The following is a 27,636-nucleotide window of genomic DNA, read 5'->3' as shown; positions in this document are numbered from 1 at the left end:
TTGCACGGACGCTCTGTGCGCACACGTCTGATTGGTCGTGCGGCGTTGTGGTGTGACGCTAGGCTTTACGCCGACGTTGGGGGCGGAGAGGGAGGGGAGACTCTAATGGCGCATCGCAGTCCGACCGATCCAGATCTCCACAAATAAACAACAGCAGTAGTTCACTATCTGGCCTAATTTCTACTTTTTCCAGTTCCACGGCGCTGCAGCCGCGCTTTGCACTTTTGCTCATTGAACAGATCGGCTGGGCTTCTTTTTAGCGGCTGCTCGGAGCACAAGAGGCCCAGAGGAAAGACGGAGGATCGGTGAGTGTGCAAACATGGTAAATGAACAATGTTTCTGCTCGTAACGTTACTCATTAAAGGGATAGTTCACCCAAAACTCAAAATTCTGTCATCTTTTACTCACACCCGTGTTGCTTCAAACCTGCATGACTTAATTTCTTTCGCAGAACACAAATGAAGATGTTAGGCAGAATGTTAGGGACTGAAAGTGAATGGTGACTGCGACTGACATTCCTCCTGACATCTTCTTTTGTGCTCCTCTCAAAAAAACTCATACGTCTTTGAAATTATTATTATTATTATTAATAATATTTAGGTGAACAATCCGTTTAATTTACATAAGGTGCATCATAAAACGTTCATGAAATTAAGAAGTTGAGTGCTAGAAATATGCCCCTCAGTTCGTTTCGTTTTGTTTTATTTAACGTTAATCTTTTAAACCATCTTTAGTCTGTTTACTATGCTAGCTCTGTAACGCCTGTCATGTGGATTAGGCTAATAGTCATGAAAAAAATTACATTTTTAGAAAACAGTTTATTGAACGTTTAGACAAAACATTTTTTTCATATTTTCATTTCATATTTGATACATCAGGCGTTAATAGCCCTTTTAGTATGATATGATGAAAAATTCAAATGTGGAGCTCACATTTAAAAAAAAAACATCCCAATTTTATTCAGAGGTCCAAATTGAGTGATTTGAGAGTAAAATGTATAATGTAATGTAATACAGTGACGATTGAGAAATGTACAAATAAACATATTCAAAAGCCTGTTGCATATATGATTCTTACATTTTAACCAGATAATCAAGTAAATGTTGCTTCAGTGCAGAAAATTGTTATCTTGAAATGTTACTAAAAAACATTAAAGACTTCACAGCACAAAGACACGTGTACCACAACGTGAAGGGGGAAATGTTTAGAATTATAATAAACTTAAAGTATGAAATATCAATTAGAGGGCAGAATACATGTAGAAGATTGTGTATAACAGGATTTTTCAGCTGAGTTTTGATCATGTTGATCATTTAGAAAACCACGTATCAATTGATTCAGTAGGCTTTATATGGTTAAAATGAACGTTTTATTGCATATTTATCTACTTTAGTTCCATTGTAGCATTTAAAACAAGGTGCAATACTTACAAATCTTCTATTTGTTCCTACATACTGAGATGCTGACGTTACATTTATTTTCTCCATGTCTCTTGTTTCCTATAGATAATATGTAACAAACGTCAACATGACGTCCAGATTTAGTAAAACATATACACGTAAGGGAGGAGAGGCCAGCTCGAAGTTTGACGAGGTGTTTTCTAATAAGAAGGCTACGCTCAGCACCAAATGGGGAGAGACCACCTATAAGGCACAGTTGGGGGTCAAACGGCCCTCGTTCAAGCCAGAGGTTCCTGAGCTGACTAAACGACCCCGCTTTGATGATGATGACAGCTCAGAGGATCCATTTGGCTTTGACAGTGATGATGAGTCCAAAACGGTCACTTCCAGAGGTACTCCTCAATCTGAGATGGGCTCAGATGCAACAGGATCTGGGAATGAGCTGATAAATACTCCCAGTGGGGGCACAGCGGTGACCGGTATGGGTACTTTCTCCTTGGGGAGCAGCTCAAACATCAGCAGCGGGGTGGTTGGTATGAATAGCCCAGGTAAGAAATTAAATGCTTAAAGTTTGTTTTTGTGGAGCACCTCATTCATGCTGAAATACTTATGAGTGCATTACCGGAGCAAACCTTAAAGGGATGGTTCAGTTCGCCCAAAAATGCTGTCATTTTCTCACCCTCATGTTGGTCCAAATCCATATGACTTTTTCTTCTGTTGAACACGGTGAGACCTGGATTATAAATGATCCATTTAGAGGTTTTGTGAACTGGATCAACTAATTAATTGAAAAGATTGGACTCGGTTCACAAATCAGGCATGGCTACTTCTCCTATTCATCTTAGATATATATCTTAAATCTCTAATATATCTTAAAATATGTCAGTGCCATTGTTTTGTCTCAAAATGGACACTAATAAAGCCTAATCCTGGTTTAATCTAAGCCCCCTGTCTCTGAAACCAGGCCTAAGACTTTTGTTCATCTTCGAAACTCAAATTACGGTTTTTGCCCACTCATTGAAAGTCCACGCAACCAAAATTTTTAGGTTCATAAATACATTCAAAAGAATCAAGCAGTTTAATCCAAGTCTTCTGAAGAGACTATCGATTTGGGTTTGGAATGACATGAGGGTGAATAAATGATGGCATCATGGCAGACATTTCATTTGAGTAAACTATCCCTTTAAAACCAGGTGTAAATAGGTGCCATTGAGTGTGTCTATAATAATGCCATGGGAACTATTGGGGTGACCACATTATGACTTCATTTTCTTTTAGATCACGGACAATCATCATAATCACACAAGAAATTGTCATGACACAATTATTATTGTGCTTCTGCTATTGTAATGAGTCCAAGCCCTTGGCTTTTGAGTAATTTAGGGTGCTTTGTTGGTCTTAATACTGGCTACTTAAAATGACCTTCTAGATCACTTGAGTCAGACCCATATTATGATGTCTGAGTCATTACATCGATCTCACACCATTGTGTAATGTGGGGTGATGAAGTCACTGTGTCTTTCTGCAGCAGGTTATACTGGTTTTATTCAGTGCTGAGAATAGCAGTAGCTCTGCTGAAGTTGAGGTGCTCATGTAAGCACACTGGCATAGACTCTGGGGCTCAGCAGGATATTTTCAGCCCAATGCAGTTCCACACTTTCCCTTGGCTCTTTAGCAAGGCTAATTACGCCTATTAGAGGAGCAGTGAAACAAGGGCTCAGGTTGTGATGACCCTCTAAGGATCATTAAACTTCTAATAGTAATATTAATTATATCTAGTATCTACATCCGACTGTGGAAACATTTAGTGTGGGGTTTGAAAGAAATTTACTCACCCTTGTTGATCCAAACCGGTATGACATTATTTCTTCTGTGAAACACAAAAGAAGATATTTTGAAGAATATGCTGGTTGCTTTTTTCCCCATGCAGTTGCAGTAAAATCACCATAAAATGGTCCATATGACCAGTGTCTTAGCTTTGTGTGAGGAACAGACCTAAATTTAAAGTTCTCCTGTGGTGAAAATCATGCTTGCTTTTAATGTTGTTTATATTTCTATGTAGTGTTTTTAATATGCTTTAAGACAAACCATGTGCAAATTCAGAAGTCAACACCATTGCTGAGTATTTTCTCCTTAAAACTGCAGTGAACCAAAAACAGTCTCAAAAACACGGTTTGAAATCGCTGGTGTTTCTGACTTCTCAAACTACCTTGTAACCAATCAGTTCAACGTGTGATCGTCAACGAGTGGATCTCTGAACTGGCCTGAGTGAGTGGAGGCGGGGCTAATTTGCATATTCATAGAACTGTGTATACTAAATAAGGCAAGGGTGTAGTTACATTCAAGCTATTTTAAGGCATGAATAATTTTTTTTTCAAAGGAAAAAACTTTTAAATATGTCATTTTGGTGATCAAAGATGAGTTTTAAGGGATACAATTATTGACTACAGGGTGGATTTTAAGTCATTGTTAACTGAAAAATCCTTTTTTCTTGATGGGTTCATGAGAAAAGTAGTGATTTCTGATTTGTGAACGAGTTGTTCTTTTAAGTCCTGTCTGTTCAATGAATTGGTTGATTCAGTTCACAAAGCCGCTGAATGAATCATTCACAATCAAGTTGTAGAGTTCTCACTGTGCTCAACAGAAGAAAGTCATATGGGTTTGGCATTAAATGGTGGAATTTTCATTTTTGTGCGAACTATCCCTGTAAGAATCCTGGGTTGTAGCATTTGTTTTAGATTTAAAACTTTACTCTGTTATATACTATTTTTATATATATATATGTATTTATAATGTGTATACATTTAATACTATTTTATATTTTGCAATAGTTTATATGTAAACAACACTTTTTATATAATATCGCACATTGTTTATAATGTTATAGTATGTTTTTAAACAATATTGTTATATATAATATTGGTGGTTGTGTTTTGATGTTCCACCAATTTCTTTTTTCATAACAATCCAACACTTTTTATCTCAATTGCAGCTCAAACGTATCCAGCCTCATCACATGCCACTGGCACTGTAGGAGCCTGGAGCAAATCCAGTGTCACAGTAAGCAAACCAGTTTCCCAGGTCTCCAGCTTGAAAACCCACAGTAGTAACGTTTCCGATGAATGGGACTCTTTCGGGGAGGACTCTCCTCCTGGGGCCGGCGAGGGGAGTTCCACCCAAGATGGGAACTCTTCTGATGGGCTCAAGAGCTCAGAGCAGTGCATCGCTGAACCGGAACCTACAGTGGAACCTGTTGACTTTGAGCAGCTTCCGCTTCTCAAACCATCCAGCAACAGAGTCTACCGACGACCACGAAATAAAGGCACGGATAGTTCTGGAGCCGGTGATGCGCCGGTTCCTGCTGTGAGTCCAACACCAGCCTCTGTGCCGGTGAAGAGCGCCAGTGCAGGGGTCGCTGGGAGTTCTGAGGTCAAGCCTGCAGGTCGGGGTCGGGTGAGGGACTACACGGTTCTTCACCCATCCTGTGTGTCTGTGTGTAATGTGACCATACAGGACTCTATTGAAAGGAGCGTGGATGATTTTGTCACCCCAGTGCAAGCTGACATGGGAGAGGCGGGAACCTTCAGGAGGAAAACAGACACACAACCTGCCAAGCCTACCAGGTACAAATCAAGCCTTTTTATTTGCATTTGTAATTTGTTTGATTAGGCTGGTATTGGAAGCAGGTGCATGGTCTTATATTGCAATTCTGCTCATAACTATGAGCTCAATTATAAATGGATTAATATGTTTTATGGTACAGAAAATTGTAGACCACAAAAAACTTGTTTATTCTGTCATTCTTTTTTTTTTAATCCTCTAATTTTTTTTTAGGTTCAGACCCACTCAGAGTAAAAGCAAAAAGGAGACGAAACTGGAGTTTTTTGGCTTTGAGGCTCAAGCCGCAGATGGAGACGCCACTGCATCTGGCAGCACCAGCTACAAGATCAAATACTTTGGTTTTGACGAGCTGAGTGAGAGTGACAGCGAGGATGAGGACGACTCAGCAGCTAAAGAGAGAAGGAAGAATAAGAAGGCAGCAATGGAAGCTTTGGCCACCAGTGCGGGCAGTCCCCAGTTCAACGACTCGCAAGAGAGTCAACAGAGTCAAAGCAGCCTAAGTACAGGTACTCACAAACAAAACACGCTTCCTCATAAATGCACAATTTCATCTTTTCATTTTTAGCGAGATGGGAAATTTAAAGGGTCATTATAAATAATGATAATTTGTAAAGCAGTGTTTTTTTTTTCTCTACCTATTTTCAGATTCGCAGGAGTCGCTGGATGAGATGGAAGCTTCAGGCTCACAGAAGGAACGACATGGAAAGCAAACCGACAAGTCAAAGGAGATCGGACGCAAGATCTTCAGCGGGCCAAAAAAAGTATGGCTAAAAAAGCTTTAACAGAATCAGATTAACTTTTTCAAAAGCTACTGTTTTAATTTGATAAATTTGTTATTTAATTGTTTTATGTGTGTGTTTAATGCAGTCTCCTGCTAAAGCCGTATATAATGCTCGTCACTGGAATCAACCCGAGCCTGAGGAAGTGCCTCATCCTGCTTCCTCTCATACTGTGGCTGTACCTGTACGTAAAATACTCCATTCATGAACTCTGAACTTTATACCCTGACATTTTCTTTGCGCACCATAATGTTGTTTTATTTATTTAATTATTTTTACAGAAGGCCAGTGTGTCCAGCAGCAGCAAAGACACAAATTCCCATAAAGATGATGGAGTGTTTAAAGCTCCGCCCCCTCCTCCTAAAGTCATCAAGTCTGTCACAATTCCCACTGTGCCATACCAAGACATCGTCACTGCACTAAAATGCAGGAAGGAGCACAAAGAGGTGAGCACTGCACTCTGAGAAATAATGTAAATGATTCTTTCTGAAATGTGTTCACTTAAACCAGTGTTATTTTAATATTATTTATAAACTACAGAGATGCACGATTCTGGAAAAATTAAGAATCACTATTGTTTTTGTTTAAAATAGAGTTAACGTTTCTGAACAGACAACTAAAAAAAGTATTTAATTAATTTGATTTTTTTTTTTTTTTTTTTTTTAATCGGTATGAATGAATGATTCAATGACTTCACTCATAAAGACTTCACTTGTTTCATTACTGGATGAATCAGTATGTTCTGAGAAAAATCTTGAATGAATGATTTAATGGCAAAACTTTTTTTTTTTTATAAACGTATCTCTACTGGTGTAACAATTTAATCAGTACAATCTTTATTTGAAGCGTCATGTTTTTATATTTAAAAGGTGCTTTACTATTTTGATCGCTACTGAACTATAAACTTTTATCCCAGTACTTCTGTGAAATTAATTTTTGTTAGATACTATGTGGTTGAAAAGACTGTTTGTTAGGTTTTCTATCTATTCATGACAACTGCTCTCTCTGGCTCACTTGAATGTTCCGCAGTGATCGTACTTTTCAAAGGTTTAATAGACATTTTGTTCCAAATCGATGACATTTAGTAATAAGATTGCGTGGGTGTTTGAATTGAGATCGCAATCTTTTAAAGATTCATTGTCCAGCTATAAAATATACTATTATAGCATTTATTCATATTTTTAATTAGCTTTTATTTTTATATTTTCTATTAGCAAAATATGTTTTTAGTTAACAACAACAACACTAACTTTAACAAAAGACATGCTTATATTTTAATGTTTATTTCTTGTCCCGTGTGTGTGTGTGTAGTTGTACACAGTGGTCCAACATGTGAAGCACTTTAATGATGTGGTGGAGTTTGGGGAGAATCAGGAGTTCACTGATGACTTTGAGTATCTGGAGACGGGCCTGAATAGCACACAACCCCTCAACACACGTTGCCTTAGGTGAGACAAACGCTGAAAGGAGTGTTCTGGGTCATTTGCATTCACTTTCATTCATCTTCGAAACCCAAATGAAGATATTTTAGATTTACAGCAGATTTAATTTATTTAGGCTTTTATTCACATATAAAAATTCATCAACTCATCAGTTGTGGTTAAAGAAAGCTCAATCATGTTCGCTAGGGGTGCAACGGATCAAAAAACTCACGGTTCGGATCGTTTTTCGGATCAGCAAAAAAAAAAAAAAAAAAGACAAGACAAATAAACACAAGTTTTGTCTTTTTGTTTATTAACATTTTTAAAATATTAAATTAAAATATATAAAATCAACAGTGGGTGCGCAACGGGTTCATTTCATGAAGCGTGACTATAAACACACTGATAGCGTTTGTGATGGTTTTAGCCCGGTCTGATGAACGTTGAGCAGCCTTCGTTTTCACTCCTGTCAGCGAAACACCGGGGTGATGTCGCTTCAAATGCGTGGCCATGCTTGATGTGTTTCCACCGATGTCCCGATACCACTTTTTCACTTCCGATACGATACCGATGCCGCAGCTTTGGCTATTTGCCGATACCGATATCAATCCGATATTTTTATTTTATTCTTGAACTAATACTACTAATAATAAAATATATGGAAGCACTTTGCTCAATTAGCCACATAAAAACATCTCACTCAAATGGAGAACAAATACTTCTCCAGTAGCCTATATAGTCCACAACAACAGTTGATAATGAAAGACTGTCACCCTTTATTCAAAAGACCTTGAGATATGTTTGGTAACTGCAGGCTACCTGAATGAATTTAAAATTAATTTGCTATATTTCAGATCAATATATTTGTTTCCTTAAAATTTTAATTAACTTTAACGTTATTCTCATCTGAATTATAAATCATTTATTTCTGTATAAAATGATAGGCCTACTACCATTAAAAACACATTTGATTTTCTTTTTTAATCAATGTAGAATGTGTAACTTCAAAATAAACAAATTACTCTGTTTGAGGACAAGAAATGAAAACCAATGCAATATAATGAATGTCCAAAAGATGAGATAATTTTTGCTTTTAAACAGCATGTGTGTGTGTGTGTGTGTGTAATTGTTCGATCGCGCCCGTGCCTCTCTCTCTCTCTCCCTTTCTCTCTGACACACACACACACACACACACACACACACACACACACATTCCAGCATACATCGCAGCCTGTTCATTTTGCTGCATTCACACCATACGCGAATAGAGCGTCAACTTCGCGTCTAGTTCGATGCTTGAACAGTTTGAATCCTTTCGCGCGTCCAAAGCGAATAGGACGCGCCGCGCGCGTATAATGATAAAGCGAGCGTTTGAAGCGAAATAGACGCGTGTTCCAGGGAAGCCAAAATGCTCCCATACAGGGGATTTAAATGACGCGGGGCGTTCAAGCTCCTCCGTTCCTCCCTCCGCTCGCCATGACCACGCTGTGTGTGGACTGAACATGCGCACAACTTTTTTTTTTTCATAAATGAATCCGCGGGTCACGTGTGTGCCGAACCGAAGATATTGATCCGAACGGATCACGGATCAATGATGATCCTTTGCACCACTAATGTTCGCTTGATGTGTGGGAGCCAATGAGGTTCATTCCCGTGTGTTATGCAGCACGTTTGAGCTTCATCAAGAACCAATGATGTTTGTTCTCACACGTCAAGCAGGATCGGTTGAGCTTCTGTTTATGTTTGCTGATCAATGTTTATATGTGAATAAAAGCCTGAATTCAGTCTGTTCATCATTAAAAGCGATTGTGTCTCTTCAAAAAAATTGGACTTAACCGCTCAATTCAAAGGGGACATAACACACAGTTTCTGCCAATCTCATGTTAATCTTTAGTACCTATAGAGTAGTATTGCATCCTTCATATCTCCGAAGAGTTTTTAGTTTTGTCAGATTTATAAAAGATACAGCTGTACCGTTTTTTTTCCGAAAACAATCGAGCTACTGGAGGCGTGCCGTGGGTGGAGCTAAATAGTCACTCTGTTGTTTGAGTGGTTTTAGAATAAACAAATGAACACTTATGGTGGTCAGCTAAACGAATACATCATACAATACACACACAATACATCATCACTTTATCCATGGATAATTTTTGATTCACTATATGCTCGTGTTTACATTATATGCGCGTTTCACACACCCACGTGCCTGCTTCGTACTCTGATTCAAAGGTTTAAAAATGCGTGACACGGGGCATGTGTGCATGCACCTGCATTTATTTACTTATTTGTTTACAAGCAGGAAAAATGTCCACATCCACAATACAAAATGTTATCTTTATTGTTTTGAGTTACTAGGATTATGCAATGGAACAGATTTTTGTCATGTAATCAATATTTAATATATTGATTCATTAATTTATTCATCTATCCATTCATTAATTTTAGCTTCTAAGATTAATGCGCTGGTTGGTTGTGAAACATTTTGCGACTCTCACTTACTTGTCAAGCTCTGATTTGAAAAGCTTTGAGTAATGAACCTTTTTCTGATACAATTGTGTGTAAAGCTTTGCTGGTTCAGAAAGCTGCACTTCGCCATCCCTACCAAAAACACATTTCTTTGGTGACATTGTTGATTTTGTGATCTAAAAACAAAATGACAAATCTTTCTTGAGCAACGAACAAAGAAACGAATGAAGCACGTTGATGGGCATGGGCTTGCTCTCACTCTGCTTGATGTGTACATATGACGTCATACAGGGCCATACTCGAAAAAAACTTTCTGAAATGTATTCAAATACTGAAGGAGTAACAGAAATACTCCAACTAGTTTTTTTTTTTTTTTAACTCTGGCCATGTTTTTTTTTAAGATTTATTTTTAGCGTTTTTGTGTTTTATTAGGATAGGACAGTAGCTAGACAGGAAGTGAGGTGAGAGAGAGAGAGGGGACGGGATCAGGAAAGGTCCACAAGCCGGGACTCGAACTTGGGTCTCCCAAAGCACAACAGCGCTACATGTTGACACACTTGCCCACGAGGCTATCGGCACTGACAACTTTGGCCATGTTTAGCATGAGAATCCACCTCTTTAACAGTGTAAATGAGTCAGAATGCATTGGGTGAACTATTCTTTTAATTATCATGCATAATGATTTCAACTATGAAATTGTCTCAGTACAACACAATCTTTCTTTTCTCACTTTTGGTGAAACTTTCATTTTATTTCATTTTTAGCCTTTTTTTATGTGTTTTTTTTTATTATTATTTTTTATTTAGCTTTATTTTTTTTATTTCAGCGCTCAAATTTTAATTTAATATTTATATTTTATTTTATTTCAGCTTTTAGTTAATGAAAATTATTTTGAATAGTTTTAGTTAACAATAACTACACTGAACACTAGCACCCCCACATTTTTAAGAAGAACACACAAAGACATGTTTATAACACACAACCACTAATCTTTTTTTCCCCCTCCATTTTTGACTGCAGTATAATCAGTCTGGCCACGCGCTGTGCCATGCCAAGTTTCCGCATGCACCTGAGGGCCAGAGGGAAGGTGGCCCAGGTCTTTAAGATGCTCAGTGATGCCCAACAGCACCCAGTGAGTTTCTCATCCAGTACCTAACCATCAAACCAATCCAATCACCCAAACCGTCTTTAATTTACCAACAAACTAACTAATCTGTATTACCAAGCATCATTCTAAACAATCACAGCTCTATCATTATGAACACAGCTACAATGCTGTGTGGAACAACAGTTTGTTTAATTAATTAGTATACATTAATTGGAGATGTAATCATCTCCGCTGGCAGACAAGGAAGAAATGCAAACAGACGCTGAGCCGTTACTCTGTAAATCTTGTTAGTTCAGTTTACACAGATGGTGCACAAAGTTTGCCTTGACTCTTTTGGCCTGACTTGAATTTATTTGTGTATTGAAGGATGTTCAGTAAAAAAATAAACTAAATCCATTTAATGAGTCAAGACAGATGCTTAGAAGCAATAGCCGCTTTCCGACCAAGTAGTTACAGGAACTTAGTTCTAGGAACTGTCCACTTCTAAACAGTTCTAAGAACTACTCTCCCCCAAACTCGGTTTTGCTGTTTGCGTTCGCACTGGCCAAGTGGCCATAGGAACTGGTAGGAGGGGTAAGGGAGTGACGCAAGCACTGTCACTTTTATTTTGACGGCGCGACAGACTTTTATTTTGCCGGCGCTGAGAACGCCAGAGCAAACAATGCTCGCATTCTCTGTGTTTATTAGTTAGCGATCTGTCTAACAGTACTGTTTAATATCTTATTAGATAAAACTGTTATAGAAAGTAGACAGTATATGAAAAAAGGTTATTAGCCTATGCCGTGTGGTTGATGTCCAGTGTTGATATCTGGGCAGATAAACATAATCATGTTTGGCTTGGTCCCCTCAAAGTTGCGTTGGATTTTCTCTTCAGCATTTAAGGTTTAGAGACCCATCTATCACTGTTTTCCATGTTTGTATAGTTAGATTCTGGAGTAAATATATAGGCTATAATCTGTATGTTTACATTCTAGCTGTTTTAAAGATGGCGGGTGCTGGTGTTCCGCGAGCATTCGGTCAATCAGCGTACACTAACGTCACGGATAGTTCCTATAGTGCTGGTTTAGACCCTACTCTGAAGTAGGACCTAAATTAGTTCCTACAAATGGAGTTCCTAGAACTAAAATCGTTCCTAGTTCCTGCGGTGCGAACACGCCGACATCCGGGTACTATAGCCAATAGTTCTAGGAACTGTGAAAAGGTTCCTCCGGTCGGAAAGCGGCTTATAAGTCACAAGAGGCCATGCCTTACAGTTAAAGGGATGTTTTTTATAATCCAAAGTTTTGTTGCTTTTAGTTCATTTCTCTTAACTTTCGAGGCTATCTACATGCTGGCGTATAAGTTATGGTCAGATGTTTGCAATGTTTTCCTTCTCTCTCTCTCCCCCATTCTTCTGGATCTGGTAGAATCTGGCTCTCTGCACGGCGTCTCTGATGTACATACTGAGCCGAGACCGGCTGAATATGGATCTGGACCGTTCCTGTCTGGAGCTGATGATCAGGCTGCTGGAACTAGAGCAGGATGACTCTGTAGCGGACCAGTTAACAGCTAAAGAGATGAGCCGAGTTAAAGAGAAGATCCGCAAACTCTGCGAAACAGTCCACAACAAGCATCTGGACCTGGAGAACATCACAGTGAGTGACTCCTGTATGAAGGTAAATGAGTAGCAAAACTTTAGAGCATGTAGATGTGAATTTGAGAACTTGTACGATAAATATTCGTTCTTGTACGCTAAAATTTACACTCACAGCTCGAATGTGAAAACCTGTCAAATACAAATCTGAAGGTGAATGTTGAGTTGTACAAGTTCTCAAATTCACATCTACATGCTCTCGAGTTTTGCTACTCTTTTACCTTCATACTCCTGTTTCTCGCATTTACATGTCAGAACCGAACCAGAAAACCCATGAATATTTGAGAAGAAATGTACCTCCAGTCACCTTGGCTTTGTTCAGACAGGCAGCAGAAATCTGTTTTTGTTTTTAGTTGTTTGTAGTCTGTACAGCAAAGAAAGCTTAGGAAATCAAATGCAAAGGATCTTTGCAACTTGGGCTTTTTATTTCAGAAAGGGTTTTCCTTTATAAACATTGCATATTTTACATACACTACAGTTCAAGTCTCATATGCTCACCAAGGCTGCATTTATTTGATGAAAAATACATTAAAGACAGAAAGATCAAAATAACAAAACTGTAAATGCTTTTATTGTATTTTTTTTATTTTTTTTATTGGGGTTTATTCCAGAACTGACAGGCCTTTCAGAAAAAAGTTTCTATTTGTGTCATAAGTGCTGCTTTGCTTTTAAAATTAAAACTTTTTGAAAATCCTTTTATTTAAAGAAAAATAGCCAGAACCTTTTTTGGAGTTTTTACTTTGTATGCACATCTGCTTGAATGCAATTCTCCAAACTGTTTCTTTCTGCATCTCAGACAGGTCACTTAGCGATGGAAACGCTACTATCTCTGACGTCAAAGCGAGCTGGAGACTGGTTTAAGGAGGAGCTGCGCTTACTTGGGGGACTGGACCACATCGTAGATAAAGGTACCCTACTTGAGTATATCTGTATTTGATTTGTACATTTGTTAAAGGAAATGCCTAGAAATGTTTTTTTTTGCCTTTAGTGAAAGAGTGTGTGGAGAACTTAAGTAAAGAAGAAGATAAAGAGAGTCTGGTGGCGTCACTCTGGGGAGCGGAGCGCTGCTTAAGAGTTCTGGAGAGTGTGAGTGGACACCAGATTAATACTTTGAATTGATTTCCTTTAAAGAAAGACCTGCAATAATTAAATAACATGCAGTATTAAAATTATAGCATGGACTTTATTGACAATTTTAAATGTAATTATGCCACAGACCGACAGACTTCTGAAACACTGTGAATCTAATCAGATTTTAGAAATCACACCGAACAGGATGATATGATGTAAAAGTTAATAAATGCAGAAAGAAGCTAATTAACAGCTTTAAAAAATGTTTTACTGCAAGTTAACATTACCTTTGACAGCCCTTGAAGAAAATGCTTTTTATTTCGGTGTGTAATTTATTTAAAACATATTTCTCTTTCACATCCAGGTTACACTTCACAACCTCGAGAACCAGGCTTATCTGATCGCCTACAAGGAGTCCCAGCTCATAGTGTCCTCAGCAAGGTGTGTGTGTGATGATATGGAAAGTGTAGTCACAGTGTTGTTTTGTGTGGCAGGACGGTTGTCATTCTGAGGTTGTGCTTTGTGCGTGTGTGTGTGTGTGTGTGTGTGTGTAGGGCCCTGCAGCATTGTGAGCAGATGATACAGCGTTACAGCCGAGAGGTCCCTTCATCAAGCTCCGCCCTCCCGCACAGTAGTCATAGCAATGTGGGCAAGGCCGTGGAGGATTGTATGAGAGCCGTTATCGGAGTTCTGCTCAACCTCACACATGATAACGGTGAGACGTGTAACAAAGAATTCAAGCCTTGCTCAACAACACATACTGGAGAATGAAGCAATATAAAATAACTGTAATTGTGTTAATGTAATAAAAAGAATGTAATGTAACACTCTCTGTGACCCCTCAGAGTGGGGCAGCACTAAAACAGGTGAGCAGGATGGCCTCCTAATGACGGCTCTGGACTGCGTTCTTAAGGTCCCGCGTTATTTGCCTCAGGAGCAGAGATTCGACATCCGTGTGCTGGTAAGATGGCGCTTTTCTTTTTCTAAAAAAAAGAATCATATAAGTTTAGGCTGTTGGTCTATTAGATGTTTTTCAAACATAATCCATCATTTATCACAATGAATCACACCTGACATTTTTGAAATCATAAATATATTTTCAGAATCATATTTTTGTAATTATAAATATATTGAATCTCCTAATTAATGTGGAAATGATACAAATATGTAAAATATCAAATATTTAAAATACTGTTTTTTATCAATATTAAGTGGATGATGATTATATATATACAAATGGATGATGCGGTAATTATTTTAATGCATTAAAACATTAAAATGCAAATATTAATCACAGAAATTAACACATCATTTTCCCAGCCCTAAGATAGAAGTACAAATTTCATATAAATATGAGGAAATTAAAACACCGGTAAGTTGTCATCAGTTATTTAAACATTGATTTAATATACAAATATACATGCATTGAATATTTAATAAAAAGTAAAACAAATGACTGAATAAAAAAAGCAGAACAAAAATGCAAATGACAGTGCTTAAGGTTTTTTAGATGTCTAACAGCAGTATGAAGTTAAACGTTGAAGCATTGAAAAAAAATGTTTTGTTCTTTATGTATCATCATTTTCATTCAACTGTCAGAGTTTGTACTACTGTCTGGGATTGTTATTTAGTGTAGTGTCTGCTTAGTTACTGACGTGTGGCGAAACATGAATGTGAATGGGTGTGCGCAGGGTCTTGGTCTGCTGATAAATCTGGTGGAGTACAGTGCCAGAAACAGACACTGTCTGGTGGAGATGGAGCTGGACTTGAGCTACCTGATGGAGACGGGGGTACACGTGAAGACGGAGAACGACGTGAAGACAGAAGGAGAGGAGGAGAGTAAGACGGAGGGCGAGAAGGGACCTTCGACACTAAAGTCGTCAAACGCCCTGGCTGCTCTGGTTCAGGTGACTAGCAGGAGTCTCCACATTTGACCTGCTTCAAGTGTTTATCCTTAAAGGGGTCATATAATGCCATTTTTGTACAAGCTAATATGATTCTTTAGGGTCTAAATTAAAAGTTTGTAATATACTTTAATTAAAAATTCTCATTAGTATTGTAAGAAAACACTAATTTCACCTGCTCAAAAACAGCTCTGTTTTCAGCACGCCGTTTCAGTGCATGTGTCTTTAAATGATAATGAGCTTTGCTCCCCCCGCCCCTCTGTTCTGTTTGAACACCGTTTCTAACACAATAACCACGCGTTGTTCATTATAAACGTGGGATTATGAATTATATTGAGAACGTCGTACATAGAAAACATGCCGTAATGTACCCGGAGTGTAAACCTTAGATGCATTGATCGTGAAGCGTGCAGCAAGGTTTGCAAATTTGCAAAGATTAATATTAATATAAATATTAATATAAAGGTTAATAAAACATCACACTCACTTCTGCAGGTTCAGCAGGAACACGTTGGTACCGATCCGTTTTTTCTCGTTTGTAAAGCTGTCTGGTGTGAAATGATTCACGCAAACAGGAAAGCGCAGACGATCGTGGGGAATCCCCGTGAGGGAATCCCTGCGTCAATCCTTTGGGCATATCCCTTCAAAAACAAAACTCAGCCACTGCGTCTTCAACGGCTCGGATTTAGGAACATCCAAATGATTGCTGTGTTCCTTATTACACCGAAGAACAATCGCAGACGCCATTCTGCTCATAGACAGCGCTCCAGTGAGGGTATCAACAATGACGCGCGGACTATGATTGACAGCTCGCTCATGAGCGAGGGAGGGTCTGTGTTGAAACGCTGCAGCTGTCAATCACAATCGTGGGGGGGCGTCCGACCGTGTGACGTCACACGGTCGAACGGCTTGATTTCAGAGAGGGTCAAACATATAAGGAGATTAAAAAAAAAACACTGGATGGATTTTTAGCATTTTGTGATGGTTGTGTACAGGCACTGCCAACACACATTTCAGTACAATCAACTTGTAAAAGTGCATGTACCATTATATGACCCCTTTAAATCTGATAAACATTAGCCACTTAACACAAGTGTTTCTGTGTGTGCAGCTCTTCCTTGAACGGGAGCAAGCAGCTGTGCTAGCTGAGGCGCAGACTGATGATCTCATAAGCGAGGCGCCCAAACCTCAGGCAGACCAGAGCGGAGAGTGGAAGGAAACATCCGGAGAGATCCAGTGGGTCGCCTCGGAAACCAATGACACAAATGAAACAAACGACAAGAAAGAGGAGGAGGAAGAGGAGCTTGACCTCAATAAAGGTAACAATTATTCACTGATGAATTGACAATATATAACAAACCCTTTTCATGACTTGTTTGGATTTAACTTGGCGCAGTCACATTTACAGTTATTTCAATAGAAATCTGTGTTATCTGAAATTTCGCATAAGGGCACATCGGGTTCTGGTGTTTTGCGCGAATTCACCGTGTTGACCAACAGAATGCTGCTTGGTTTGAACGTGATTTCTGTGTAAGTGGTGCTTCGCAATCACTACACCATTGACAGTGGACACTGAACCTTTTTGTTGGCAGAATTTCACAAACACTTCTCTAATGTGACTGTAACTGACATTAAATTGTTATATGAAATTATTCATGAAGGCTCCATAAACATAATACTTTTTTCCTATTCTTTTGTAATTTGTGTTTGTACTCTGCTGTGTGGGTCAAAGTGGGTCGCAAGACTGCTTTGAGTGGGTCATGGAGTGTGTAGTTAAAAAAAATGTAATTCTAAAAGTTTTTCTGATGCAAGACTTTTATTTTGAAAGCTGTTTACTTCTGTCAGATGCAGTTAAGTAAAGCTGTCCTGATTCAGTATCTGCTGTCAGATGAGGTGCAGGCAGGCTATATGTCAGTGTCATTATTCTAACATTATTTTCTTAGCTAAAAAGTAAAGGTAGATGAGGTAGTTTTTTAGATAAAAGTATCTTGCCTCAAAAATGAATAACCATTTTTAATAAATACGTTTGCTTGGTTCAAATTCCTAAAAAATTGGGTTGCAGCTTAATGGTCATGTGAAAATGAGGGTCCCATGACGAAACCATTTGAGAACCAGTTGTTTACTAAAGGGCAAGCTTTTATGCTAATTTCCTGTCTTTCTTTTTCAGCCCTGCAGCATGCTGGGAAACACATGGAGGACAGCATTGTGGCGTCATACTCAGCTCTTTTACTTGGGTGTCTATGTCAGGAGAGTCCGGTGAGCATCACTTCCTGTCACTCTTTAGGTGCTCTAAAGAGCAGTTGGTTAGTTTTGAACCAAAAATTATTATATTTTTTGACCGTGATCAACAAAAAACATTAAAAAAACAAAACAAATTGCTACGAATTGGTCACTTTATTGCAGTTATTTAATACAAAACAATAATTTGCATAAGCATTCAAGTATACAAGTATTTTGTAGGTGTAACTTCAGATGGAATGGGTCTCTACAATTGTTCTCCATTTTCTTTGTAAAACTGCTCCAGTTCAGTCAGGTTGCAGTAGAAAATACTCTTTTTCAGGGCCACTCACAAATTCTCAATTGAAAATCTGGATTTTGACTTGGCAGGGTATTAATATTGCTGTTGTCGTTGATGTTAAGCCATTCCACTAGCTTTGGTTTTAAGCTTGGGTTTTTTGTCTTGCTGGTAAACAAATCTTCTCCCAGGTTACTGGTGTCTTGTAAGTTTTCCTTCAGAATTTCCCTCTTTTTTTTTTCCTTTTTTTCCTTTTTTTTTTCTGCATTCATCTGACCCTTGTAAAGCCCAAAGTATACTTAAGCCATCCGCGTTCTGCGATTGTCCGTGTGATGTAATTTTTTGTCATCTGCACATGTTCAAGTGACTTGAACGCTTGAAAACAAAGTCCACTAGATAGTGCTGAACTATCTAGTGTCTAGTGAACTACAAACTTTGTATCTAGTGAACTACAAAGTCCACTAGATAGTGCTGAACTCTTCTTTCCGTGCTTACTCCCAAAGTGAGTATACTTTGAAAGGCTTGCATGCTCAACTGTGCATGAGACAGAGCGGAACGTGGAAAATGAAGTCTACCCGGGCCTTAAGCCTTCATGGGTCTGATGCAGAGAAGCATTTCTACAGCAAGATGATGTCACCACCATAATCCACAATGGTGATGGTGTGTTTCTGATTATACTCAGTGTGTAGGTTACACATAACATTATGTTTAGTCTGATGGCCAAAAACTTGACTTTGATCTCATCAGTCTACAGAACCGTCTCCAGCTGGATTTCAGAGTCTCCCACATGCTTTCTGGAAAGCTCTAGTCGATATTTTTTAACAGTGTCTTTCTCCTTTCCACTTTCCAATAAAGGTGTGAGTGGTGCAGCACCTCGGTAACGGTTCTGCACAACCTCTCGCATTTCTTCCACTGAAGCTTGTAGCTCCCTCAGGGTCGTCATGGGTGGATTTACAGCTGTGTCAATACTCCATTTCTTACCTGATCTAACAGCACTCCCAGGGATGTTCAGTGATTTCGAAATCTTGTAGTCATCCCCTGCCTTGTGCTTTTCAATTACCTTTTCGTGGAGATACTTGGAGTATTCTTTTTATCTTCACGGTCTATGATCTGCCACAATAATGATTTACCAGAAGTTGAACCTTGCAGATAGATGTTTATTTGTACTATAATCAATTGAAACCCTGTGACTACACAGTTGATCATACCACTGATAATTTAGGTTATTTATTTGTGTTTGACATTTATTGTATTTTTCTGTCGATCAGTGACAAAAAAGCTAAGTTAAGTGTCGTAAAATACAAAATCCAAGGGTGTCGTGTGGAAGATCACTAAAGTGTGGAAAATCTACACTGCCATTTGGGGTCAAGGTTTTTTTAAACTTTAAATTAATAGTTTTATTCAGCAAGAATGTGTTTAATTGATCAAAGTAAATACATTTATTATATTAAACACACACATACATACATATATATACATATATATATATATATATATATATATATATATATATATATATATATATATATATATAATATATATACAAATATTCATATAAATACATATATACTGTGTGTTATGCAGTTATACACAACTACTTTCAACATTGATAATAATAAATGTTTCTTGAGCACCAAATCAGCATATTAAATATTATTTCTGAAGGATGATGTGACACTGAAGACTGGTTAATAATGCTGAAAATTCAGCTTTACCATCACATGAATAAATTACATTTTAAAATAAATTAAAATGAAATTAAAAGCAATTATTTAAATTGTAATATTTAGCAATATTAATGTTTTACTGTATTTTAAAAATAAATAAATGCAGCCTTTGTGAGCATAAGAGACTTATTTCAAAAACATAAAAAAAACTTACCGACCTCAAACTTTTGAGTGGTAGCATGTGATAATGACATGAAGAATGAAAATGCAGTTTTATAATAATTGATGAATGCTTTAAAAAGAATTAAATAATTAATAATAATAATAAAAAAAGACCTTTTTGTTAAAATATTTAAACTAAATACTTAAATGTAATTAAATATGTATCTTTTCTATCTCTTTCTTAGATGAATGTGAAAACCGTACGGGAAAATCTTCCTAAGGGAGATTTCTCTATCATGGCAGAAATGCTGAAGAAATTCCTTAATTTCATGAACCTGACGGTAAGTGTTACAATGACATCAAACATTTTGCACCTTGCATTCCACATTTAAAAATGGCAAGTGTTCCAATATTTTACTGACCTTTGAATATTACAGCATGACAAAAATGTACAGCTGTTTGTAAGTAAAAGAGTAATTGTAGTGCAAATTCTGTAGTGCACATTACTTGCTTGTATGGGGATCATGAAAAAAGCATCCAAAAAGGGTTTCAGGGATCATCAACTGCAATATTTTAAGATTTTTAAAGGGCATATTGCAGGTTAGAGTACACTATACAGAGAGTCAATGTATAGAAAAATAATGTAGGAACTAGATTTAAATATAAATATATACTTCTAAAACGCTATTATCAGATCACAATATTGTACAGATTATTAGCATGTATCAGGCAATAGCAAAGCTAATATTGGACCCTTACCTCCATGTGTTGTGTCAGCCATTAGGAGACAGTTTCCAGAGGAAGAGGGACTTTATAAAGGCTTTGAATGGCCCCATTTTGGTGACAATGAATAAAAAAAAAATCACAATCACAACTGTCTTACTGTATACAAACTTTATATGTAGAAACAGCCAACACAAACATTAAAGTGGTTTTGTACAGATTGAAAATGAATTATAGAACTTTTTATGATAATAAGTTTTGGCTGCAGACTACAAACACATAAATGCATTACATTAGCCTACAAGTTTATGTAGGATATGTTCATGAATTAAATTAAGACAAGGCACAGTTTGTAAAACAGATGTACACTAAGTGATCTTAGTTCTTAGTTCCCCGCCGGCCGAGCCACATGCTGACGGCGGACCTGATGAAGGAGTTGGGACAGTGTGCACCGAAGGAACCGCACCAGCCCGGAGTCTCACTTGGTTCTTGCTTCGGCATCCCATGTTGAACCCCATTATATCGCCGGGATTATAATCCTCTGGTCTATGGTGAATACTACACACTACTGTGTTTTTCGAAGCAGATGCAGAAGTGAAGTCCCGTCTCTTCACCTGCACAAAACACATTTAGATGTGGGAAGAAAGAGGCGGGAACCAGCGAAAGTTCAACACACAATTTAATAATAAAATAAACAAATACAAAACGAAAGTAAAAGACAGCAGCCCCTCACGGACGACTGCTGTCACATATAATAAAACATAACATAAGTCCAGGCCTGTTCCTCTCTTGATCTTCACTGTCGCCGCTCCTCCTTTATGCTTCCGCTCCTCCGTGAGAGATACGAGACCGCAGAGCCTGGCAGATGACTCACTGCAATATGCCCTTTAAATCAAAAATGGTAATTATTTAGAAATAAAAGGCATTTTTCCTACCTTGATCTTAGCCCCCTTATTTGAACACTCTCTTTGAAGGGGTGTGACTACTGTGAGACTTCTAACATCTTTGCATATGAAATAGCTAAGTATGACATGTGGAACTCTCAACTTTGAACATGTTTTTAATATTACAGCTCTCAAGGTTAACTATTCGTGAAAAGTGTTGATTATAGCATTACATTTAGATCTATAGCATCATATTTAGATCGTGGCATGAAAGGTTGCAGTGATGAGCATCACAAACATGATGTGCACATGAATGCAGTGATCTCGTCTTTGCTACTCGATTTCTGCACACTAACGGATGCTTTCATTATAACTAACAACGCAAACACAATGTAAATAAGAGATTTGTTGATTATAACGGGAGTTTTGGTGAGAGTCCAAAACACTTGCGCTGTTTGATTGACAGCTCCACCAATTGAAAAGAAAGCGTTCTTTAATCCGATTTGTGTGTCCATGCTGCTCTTTCGTTTTCCTTAATATTTGCATTGGTTTCTATGGCAATGGTTGGTAGGTATACGCCAATAACAACAACCGCAACATGGAGTGGTTTGCACTGAGATGTTGTCTTATTTACAACATGGAAATAGCCGCCGTGCTGGACTACTGTCTTCTGAGGCAGCGGCAGAGAAGCGTAGGCTGGTATGCGTGGCTTTATTACGCAATTCCATGCTGTCGTCTCTGCCAGTTTCAAAACATGTCTCCGTTATATTGTCATTTTTTGCTCTTCTGGCACTTTGCAACAACACAACATTGTTTCTGCAGCGACCTTCAGCATGTTTCCTGTAACAACGTCTGACTTTAACGTGGCGTGTGAAAGCCACATAAACTACGAGAAATCCGATCAGAGCAGTCAGACTGTATAGGAATAGGATTTCAAACCACATATGATTGTAGCTCAAAACTAATTTTTTAGCCATTCACACAAACCAAAAATCGGATTTGGACTGACAATCTGAACATAGCTTAAAGTGTTAGTTCACCCAAAAATGAAAATTATGTCAATAATGACTCACCCTCATGTCGTTCCAAGCCCGTAAGACCTCCGTTCATCTTCGGAACACAGTTTAAGATATTTTAGATTTAGTCCGAGAGCTTTCTGTTCCTCCATTGAAAGTCAATGGACGTCATACTGTCCATGTCCAGAAAGGCAATAAAGACATCATCAAAGTAGTCCATGTGACATCAGTGGCTCAATCTTAAGTTTATAAAGCGACGAGAATACTTTTTTGTGCTCAAAAAGTAAACAAAAATAACGACTTTATTCCACTATTCATTTCCTTTTCTCTGGGCCTCGAGCTATTTCACGTAATGTTTTTGCGCAGCGCGTCTATGTTGTACGTCACACGTAGGCTCACTATTGGCCGACGCTGGTCATGTGTGATGCGTGTGACGTACAACACAGACACGCTACACAAAAACACTACGTGAACTCATTTGAGGCTTAGAGAGAAGGAAATGAATAGTGGAATAAAGTCGTTATTTTTGTTTACTTTTTGCGCACAAAAAGTATTCTCGTCGCTTTATAAACTTAAGATTGAGCCACTGATGTCACATGGACTACTTTGATGATGTCTGTACTGCCTTTCTGGACATGGACAGTATGCCGTCCATTGACTTTCAATGGAGGAACAGAAAGCTCTCGGACTAAATCTAAAATATCTTAAACTGTGTTCCGAAGATGAATGGAGGTCTTACGGGCTTGGAACGACATGAGGGTGAGTCATTAATGACATAATTTTCATTTTTGGGTGAACTAACCCTTTAAGAGTAAGTCAAACCAGTGACTAAACGGTCAACTTCACATTGTTTCTGACACATAAACCACAATAAACTATTTTGAGACAAAGAACATCTGACTGTACATTAATCGTTACATATTACTGGTGATTTGGGTTAGACACGCACACATAATCGGAACATAATATATCAAATGATCTGTAGCAAAGCAATTTTACTCACAGTGTTGCGCCATACCTGTAGAATCCAATATAGAAGGCACAGCATTGTTTTGTTTTTTTTTTCAGTCTGATGCTGCAGATCCAGCATCAGAAATATTAAGAAGCGACTGTTTTTCCACAACCTGGCACTGCACAACATTTTGCACTTTCCAAAGGCATGTTTATTGCTGGATACAGTGTTAGCGCCACGTATGTTATTTACCTACTACCTGTCCTGCGAGAATCAGTGGGCGGGGCTACAGTGGTAACAATATGACGTCATAAATGGGCACATTCCAAATAGGGCTGTCACTTTACGTTCGAAAATCGATTGCACAATCAATCGGACCAACCAACACAAGTTTCGAAAACGAAAATAGGGAATCGATTTTAACGGTCTTTTCTCGGAACGCGTCCAGCTCGTCACGATACGCCCGCAGCGAACGCGCGTCACACAGCAACTCTGACGCCTCATTCCCGCAGGAATTTTTTACGCGCATAACGCGTCTTTGCATTGACTTAACATTGAAATCACTCGCGCCTGACGCGCTATTCGCGTCCGTTGTGAACACACCATGACAAACACACATTATACTTCTGCATAATGTTTCTATTTTTACTACAAAAATGTGAATTCTGCCGGTATTTAGACAGTCTCATGCATACAGATACAGATTCGGGCTACGGTCAACAATCGCCTACGTAGGCAACATTTGTTTGACTTTTCTAACCGTAAACACAGGCACGTTGAAGACTGCAGTAATGTTTTTCATTGATGTTATGGCAGTCCACTCTGCTTATTGTTTTTCGAGAATGTTGCACTCCTGTTTGTCATTGTGCACGAAACTTCACGCCAATAAATCAACAGGAATTTTGCTGACTTGTGCGCGTCTCAAGCGCCCTCTTTACGTTCGTCCTAATGCCTGTTAGTTGTCCGTGGATTTGCCTGTATTTGGCGTTTAAAATGGAAACGTCTTTAGACATGAAAAATCGATTTTACAATCGATTCAATGAACACATGTCTCAAAAATCGAACAGGATTTTTTCACAAAAGTGACAGCCCTAATTCCAAACCGAGTCGTTCTCTGGGCTTGGTTTCAATAAAAGCTGTTTTTGGACTAACAAGGGAGTTTTCAGTTCTGAAACTTACAGGATATTCTCATAGTATGATGGCCTCTTATATGTCAAAAGCTCAAGGAAAATTTGATTTCTCAATTCATGACCCCTTTAATGTGACCAGATCACAACTGGATAGCAATGTAATGCCAGGTGACTATTGATACAAAATGTGTGGCTGTGCTCTGATGTCTGGCCAATGACATTTGAAATCAGAATTTCACTTCTCTCTTTTCTTTCCCATCACACCAGTGTTCTGTTGGAACCACAGGACAGAAATCTATCTCACGGGTGATTGATTATTTGGAGCACTGTTAGCAGAGGTGTCGCAGATCTTCCGTGGGATAAATCTGGACCTGGCAACGTGCCTTAGGCCCTTCAGGACAAGAGGCAGCAGTTCCGGTGGTAAAGGTGGTTAAGCGTCGCTACGGTCACGTTGCCTGAGCGACTCACTGCAGAGACTTTTGTTTCCCCCTCTTTCTTTTTGCTTGTTTTTACGTTGTGTGTTTTTCAAATGCTGTCTTTCTCTCCCATGCTCTCTCACACACTCACTCAGCGGTGTGTTTGCATGATATTTGGTTTTTGAAGCACTGATCCCCATGTAAAACAAAAACTAAGCTGTTTTAAAACAAGCGATTTTAAGCTAGTTGCCCTTGCTTGTATTGTAAAGATTTACACTAAACGTAGTAACTTATTGATATTTCAAACACTGAGGTCTAAAGCATTGTTCACAGTTTTAGGACTGACTGTTTGCACATGATGTTTGTTCAGACAGTGCAGTCGGTATCCGATGCATTTACATCAGTAATGATGTAAGCGTTAGCACAATCCAAAAAAACTTTCTCATACAGTAACTGATAATTGTAGAAACTGGATACTCTGCCTCTTCTCAGGGCATAATTGATGAATATACTGCTCCCAAATCTGGTGTTACATACACTACCGTTTAAACGTCTCTTACGCTAACCAAGGCTGCATTTATTTGATCAAAAATACAGTACAACTGTGATAATTTAAAGAAGAAAATTGGTGCTCAAGAAACATTTATTATTATTCTCAATGTTGAAAACAGTAGTGCTGCTTAATTACTGCTTAATGCTAATACTGTCACTTTTTCATCAATTCAATGCATCCTTGAGAAATGAAAGTATTAATTTTTTTTGGAGAAAAAAAAAAAATCTTACGGACCCCAAACTTTTGAACGGTACATGTTGTATCCCAAATGACATATGTTCCAAGTGCAGATTCGATCTGACCGTTCAGACAGATGTGTGCCACATGGATGTGGTGTAGATCAGGTTTTTGACTGCAAAAAAAGGAAAAATATTGTTTCCGGTCTGAAGAAAGTCTAAGATGCCTGATGATCCAAAGATAAACGCAAACATGAAAACAAGTTGAATTTTCGTGTCCTGCTTAAAGAATGATGTTTTACGACAGTGTCATTGTTAATTTCACATGTACTGAAACCAAGCTATTATGATTAATTTCTTTTAAAATTACAGTGATAACAGTAAGCAAGAAGTTTTGATGAATTTACCTGGATATGTGGGAAGGGTTGTAGAGGTTTCTGGTTTCTTTGATCATCCTCTGGCTTCTGTAGTTTTAGTTTTTCTCTGTGTGAAGAATAATCACCTGACATTACCAATGATAAAAAAAAAAAAAAAAAAACATTAATTTTTTTCCGTTTTTAATCTATTTTAGTTTTGTAGTCTGGGCTGTGTGAGGCCTATTTTATTGTTAAAAAAGGAAAAAAAGACAGCACTTGAAAAGTGTTTTCAATGTGTTTTAGCGTGTTAATGAATGACTCATCCTCTGTTAATTTAATTATACTCTGATTTTAATATAATAGAACAATTGAGATTTATTGTTTTATAATTGTTTTTCTTTACTTGTTGATGTTATTCAGGAAAATGTTTCTCCATTGTTTTTTTTTTTTTACTTTATACCGTGTGTCTGCAGAATGGCTGGAAGCTGCTGAAAGGTCTTAGACAGAAAAAAAAAAAAAAAAAAAAGCAGTGCATCATTTTTCAGACTGAATTAAGCAAAAGTGTCCTCTATTCCTTTCAGATCTTTTACTGAAGCAGAGCCATATGGAATAGAGCTTGTTCTATTTTGTAAAACTGAAGCAAGTTTTACGACAAGTTAATTTACAGATCTGAAGTTTTCTTTTTTTCTTTTAATTGTAAATATTTCTGTACATATTTGATGTTAGACTGCTAAGAATACTTCCAAATCACCAAACCTGAATTTTGTTTATTTTATACTTCTCCCCCCCCCCCACCCACCTTTATTGCATTATTTTAGATAAAGGTAAAAGTACAATTACAAGAAATATATAAATATTATATATAAATATATATATATTAAAGGACAAACAATTTGTACCATTTTCCAGGATGTTGTCTTTGGTTACAATGTAAATAATTTTACCTTGAATAAATACTTGCTACTTTCAGTGCTTGTTGACTGTTTTATAACGTCTTCTGAGTGATTCCAACCTACATGGTGAAAATACAACCATGTTTAGAGACTCCCTGAAATCTAAATATAAGGTTTTTGACTTATAGTCATTACTTATAGTATCTTAGTGTACTGACAAAATTCACTGCAGTAGATATATAGACAAATTTGTGCTTGGAAATCAGACCAAAAATACTGATGATGACATCTTGCGCAACAAAGATTTTTGTCAGATTAAATGCTCTCCATAATCTAAATACCACCTACAACCTCCAGGGATGTTATGTAATTTTTATTTATTTTTTTTATGTATAGGGGTGGAACGGTACATGTATTCGTATTGAACCAAACGGTACGGGCGTCACGGTTCGGTGCTTAAATTTACACGGAGAATACACAGTATCTGGATCCGGATCCAACTCCTCCCCCTGGATTTCGTGTTCTGCAGGCGCGATCGAAAAGTCGCAAAGTGTTTACTTATATTTGTGTGCGTGTGGCGCGGGCGCGATCGAACAGTGGAAACATAAAAAACATACTCCGTCATTTTGTTTATACAGGACATCATTCAAACTGCAAAGTGTTTAAGTTACTGTTAATTAAAATTTTAAGGAAAACAAATTTATTAATCTGAAATGTAGCAAATTAATTTTCAGTTCATTCAGGTACAATTACCAAACATATCTCAAGGTCTTTTTTTCTTTTTATTAAT

At 37.9% G+C, this 27,636-nt stretch overlaps 1 protein-coding gene across 2 annotated transcripts; it reads left to right on the top strand.

Annotated features, from left to right (window-relative positions):
* Nucleotides 1–69: 69 nt before the first annotated feature.
* Nucleotides 70–26,459, top strand: wapla (WAPL cohesin release factor a). 2 transcript variants are annotated; one of them, XM_081394135.1, is made up of 20 exons: nucleotides 70–305; nucleotides 1,506–1,948; nucleotides 4,393–5,023; nucleotides 5,235–5,527; nucleotides 5,667–5,782; nucleotides 5,889–5,984; nucleotides 6,082–6,246; nucleotides 7,112–7,248; nucleotides 10,708–10,819; nucleotides 12,202–12,429; nucleotides 13,225–13,336; nucleotides 13,417–13,514; nucleotides 13,864–13,940; nucleotides 14,054–14,214; nucleotides 14,345–14,460; nucleotides 15,191–15,406; nucleotides 16,515–16,722; nucleotides 17,571–17,659; nucleotides 19,993–20,088; nucleotides 24,720–26,459. In XM_081394135.1, exons 2-20 carry the CDS (start codon nucleotides 1,528–1,530, stop codon nucleotides 24,783–24,785), a joined length of 3,438 nt encoding a protein of 1,145 aa, XP_081250261.1. In that variant the 5' UTR covers nucleotides 70–305; nucleotides 1,506–1,527; the 3' UTR covers nucleotides 24,786–26,459. The 2 variants fall into 2 exon arrangements, with proteins under 2 accessions (XP_081250261.1, XP_081250262.1); XM_081394136.1 differs by having other exon boundaries at nucleotides 86–322.
* The last annotated feature ends 1,177 nt before the right edge of the window (nucleotides 26,460–27,636 follow it).

The sequence above is a fragment of the Scardinius erythrophthalmus genome (assembly GCF_964197995.2).
Source record: "Scardinius erythrophthalmus genome assembly, chromosome: 19".
Lineage (NCBI taxonomy): Eukaryota > Metazoa > Chordata > Actinopteri > Cypriniformes > Leuciscidae > Scardinius > Scardinius erythrophthalmus.
The sequence above is the reverse complement of the archived record's forward strand: the minus strand, read 5'-3'. Positions and strand labels throughout refer to the sequence as shown.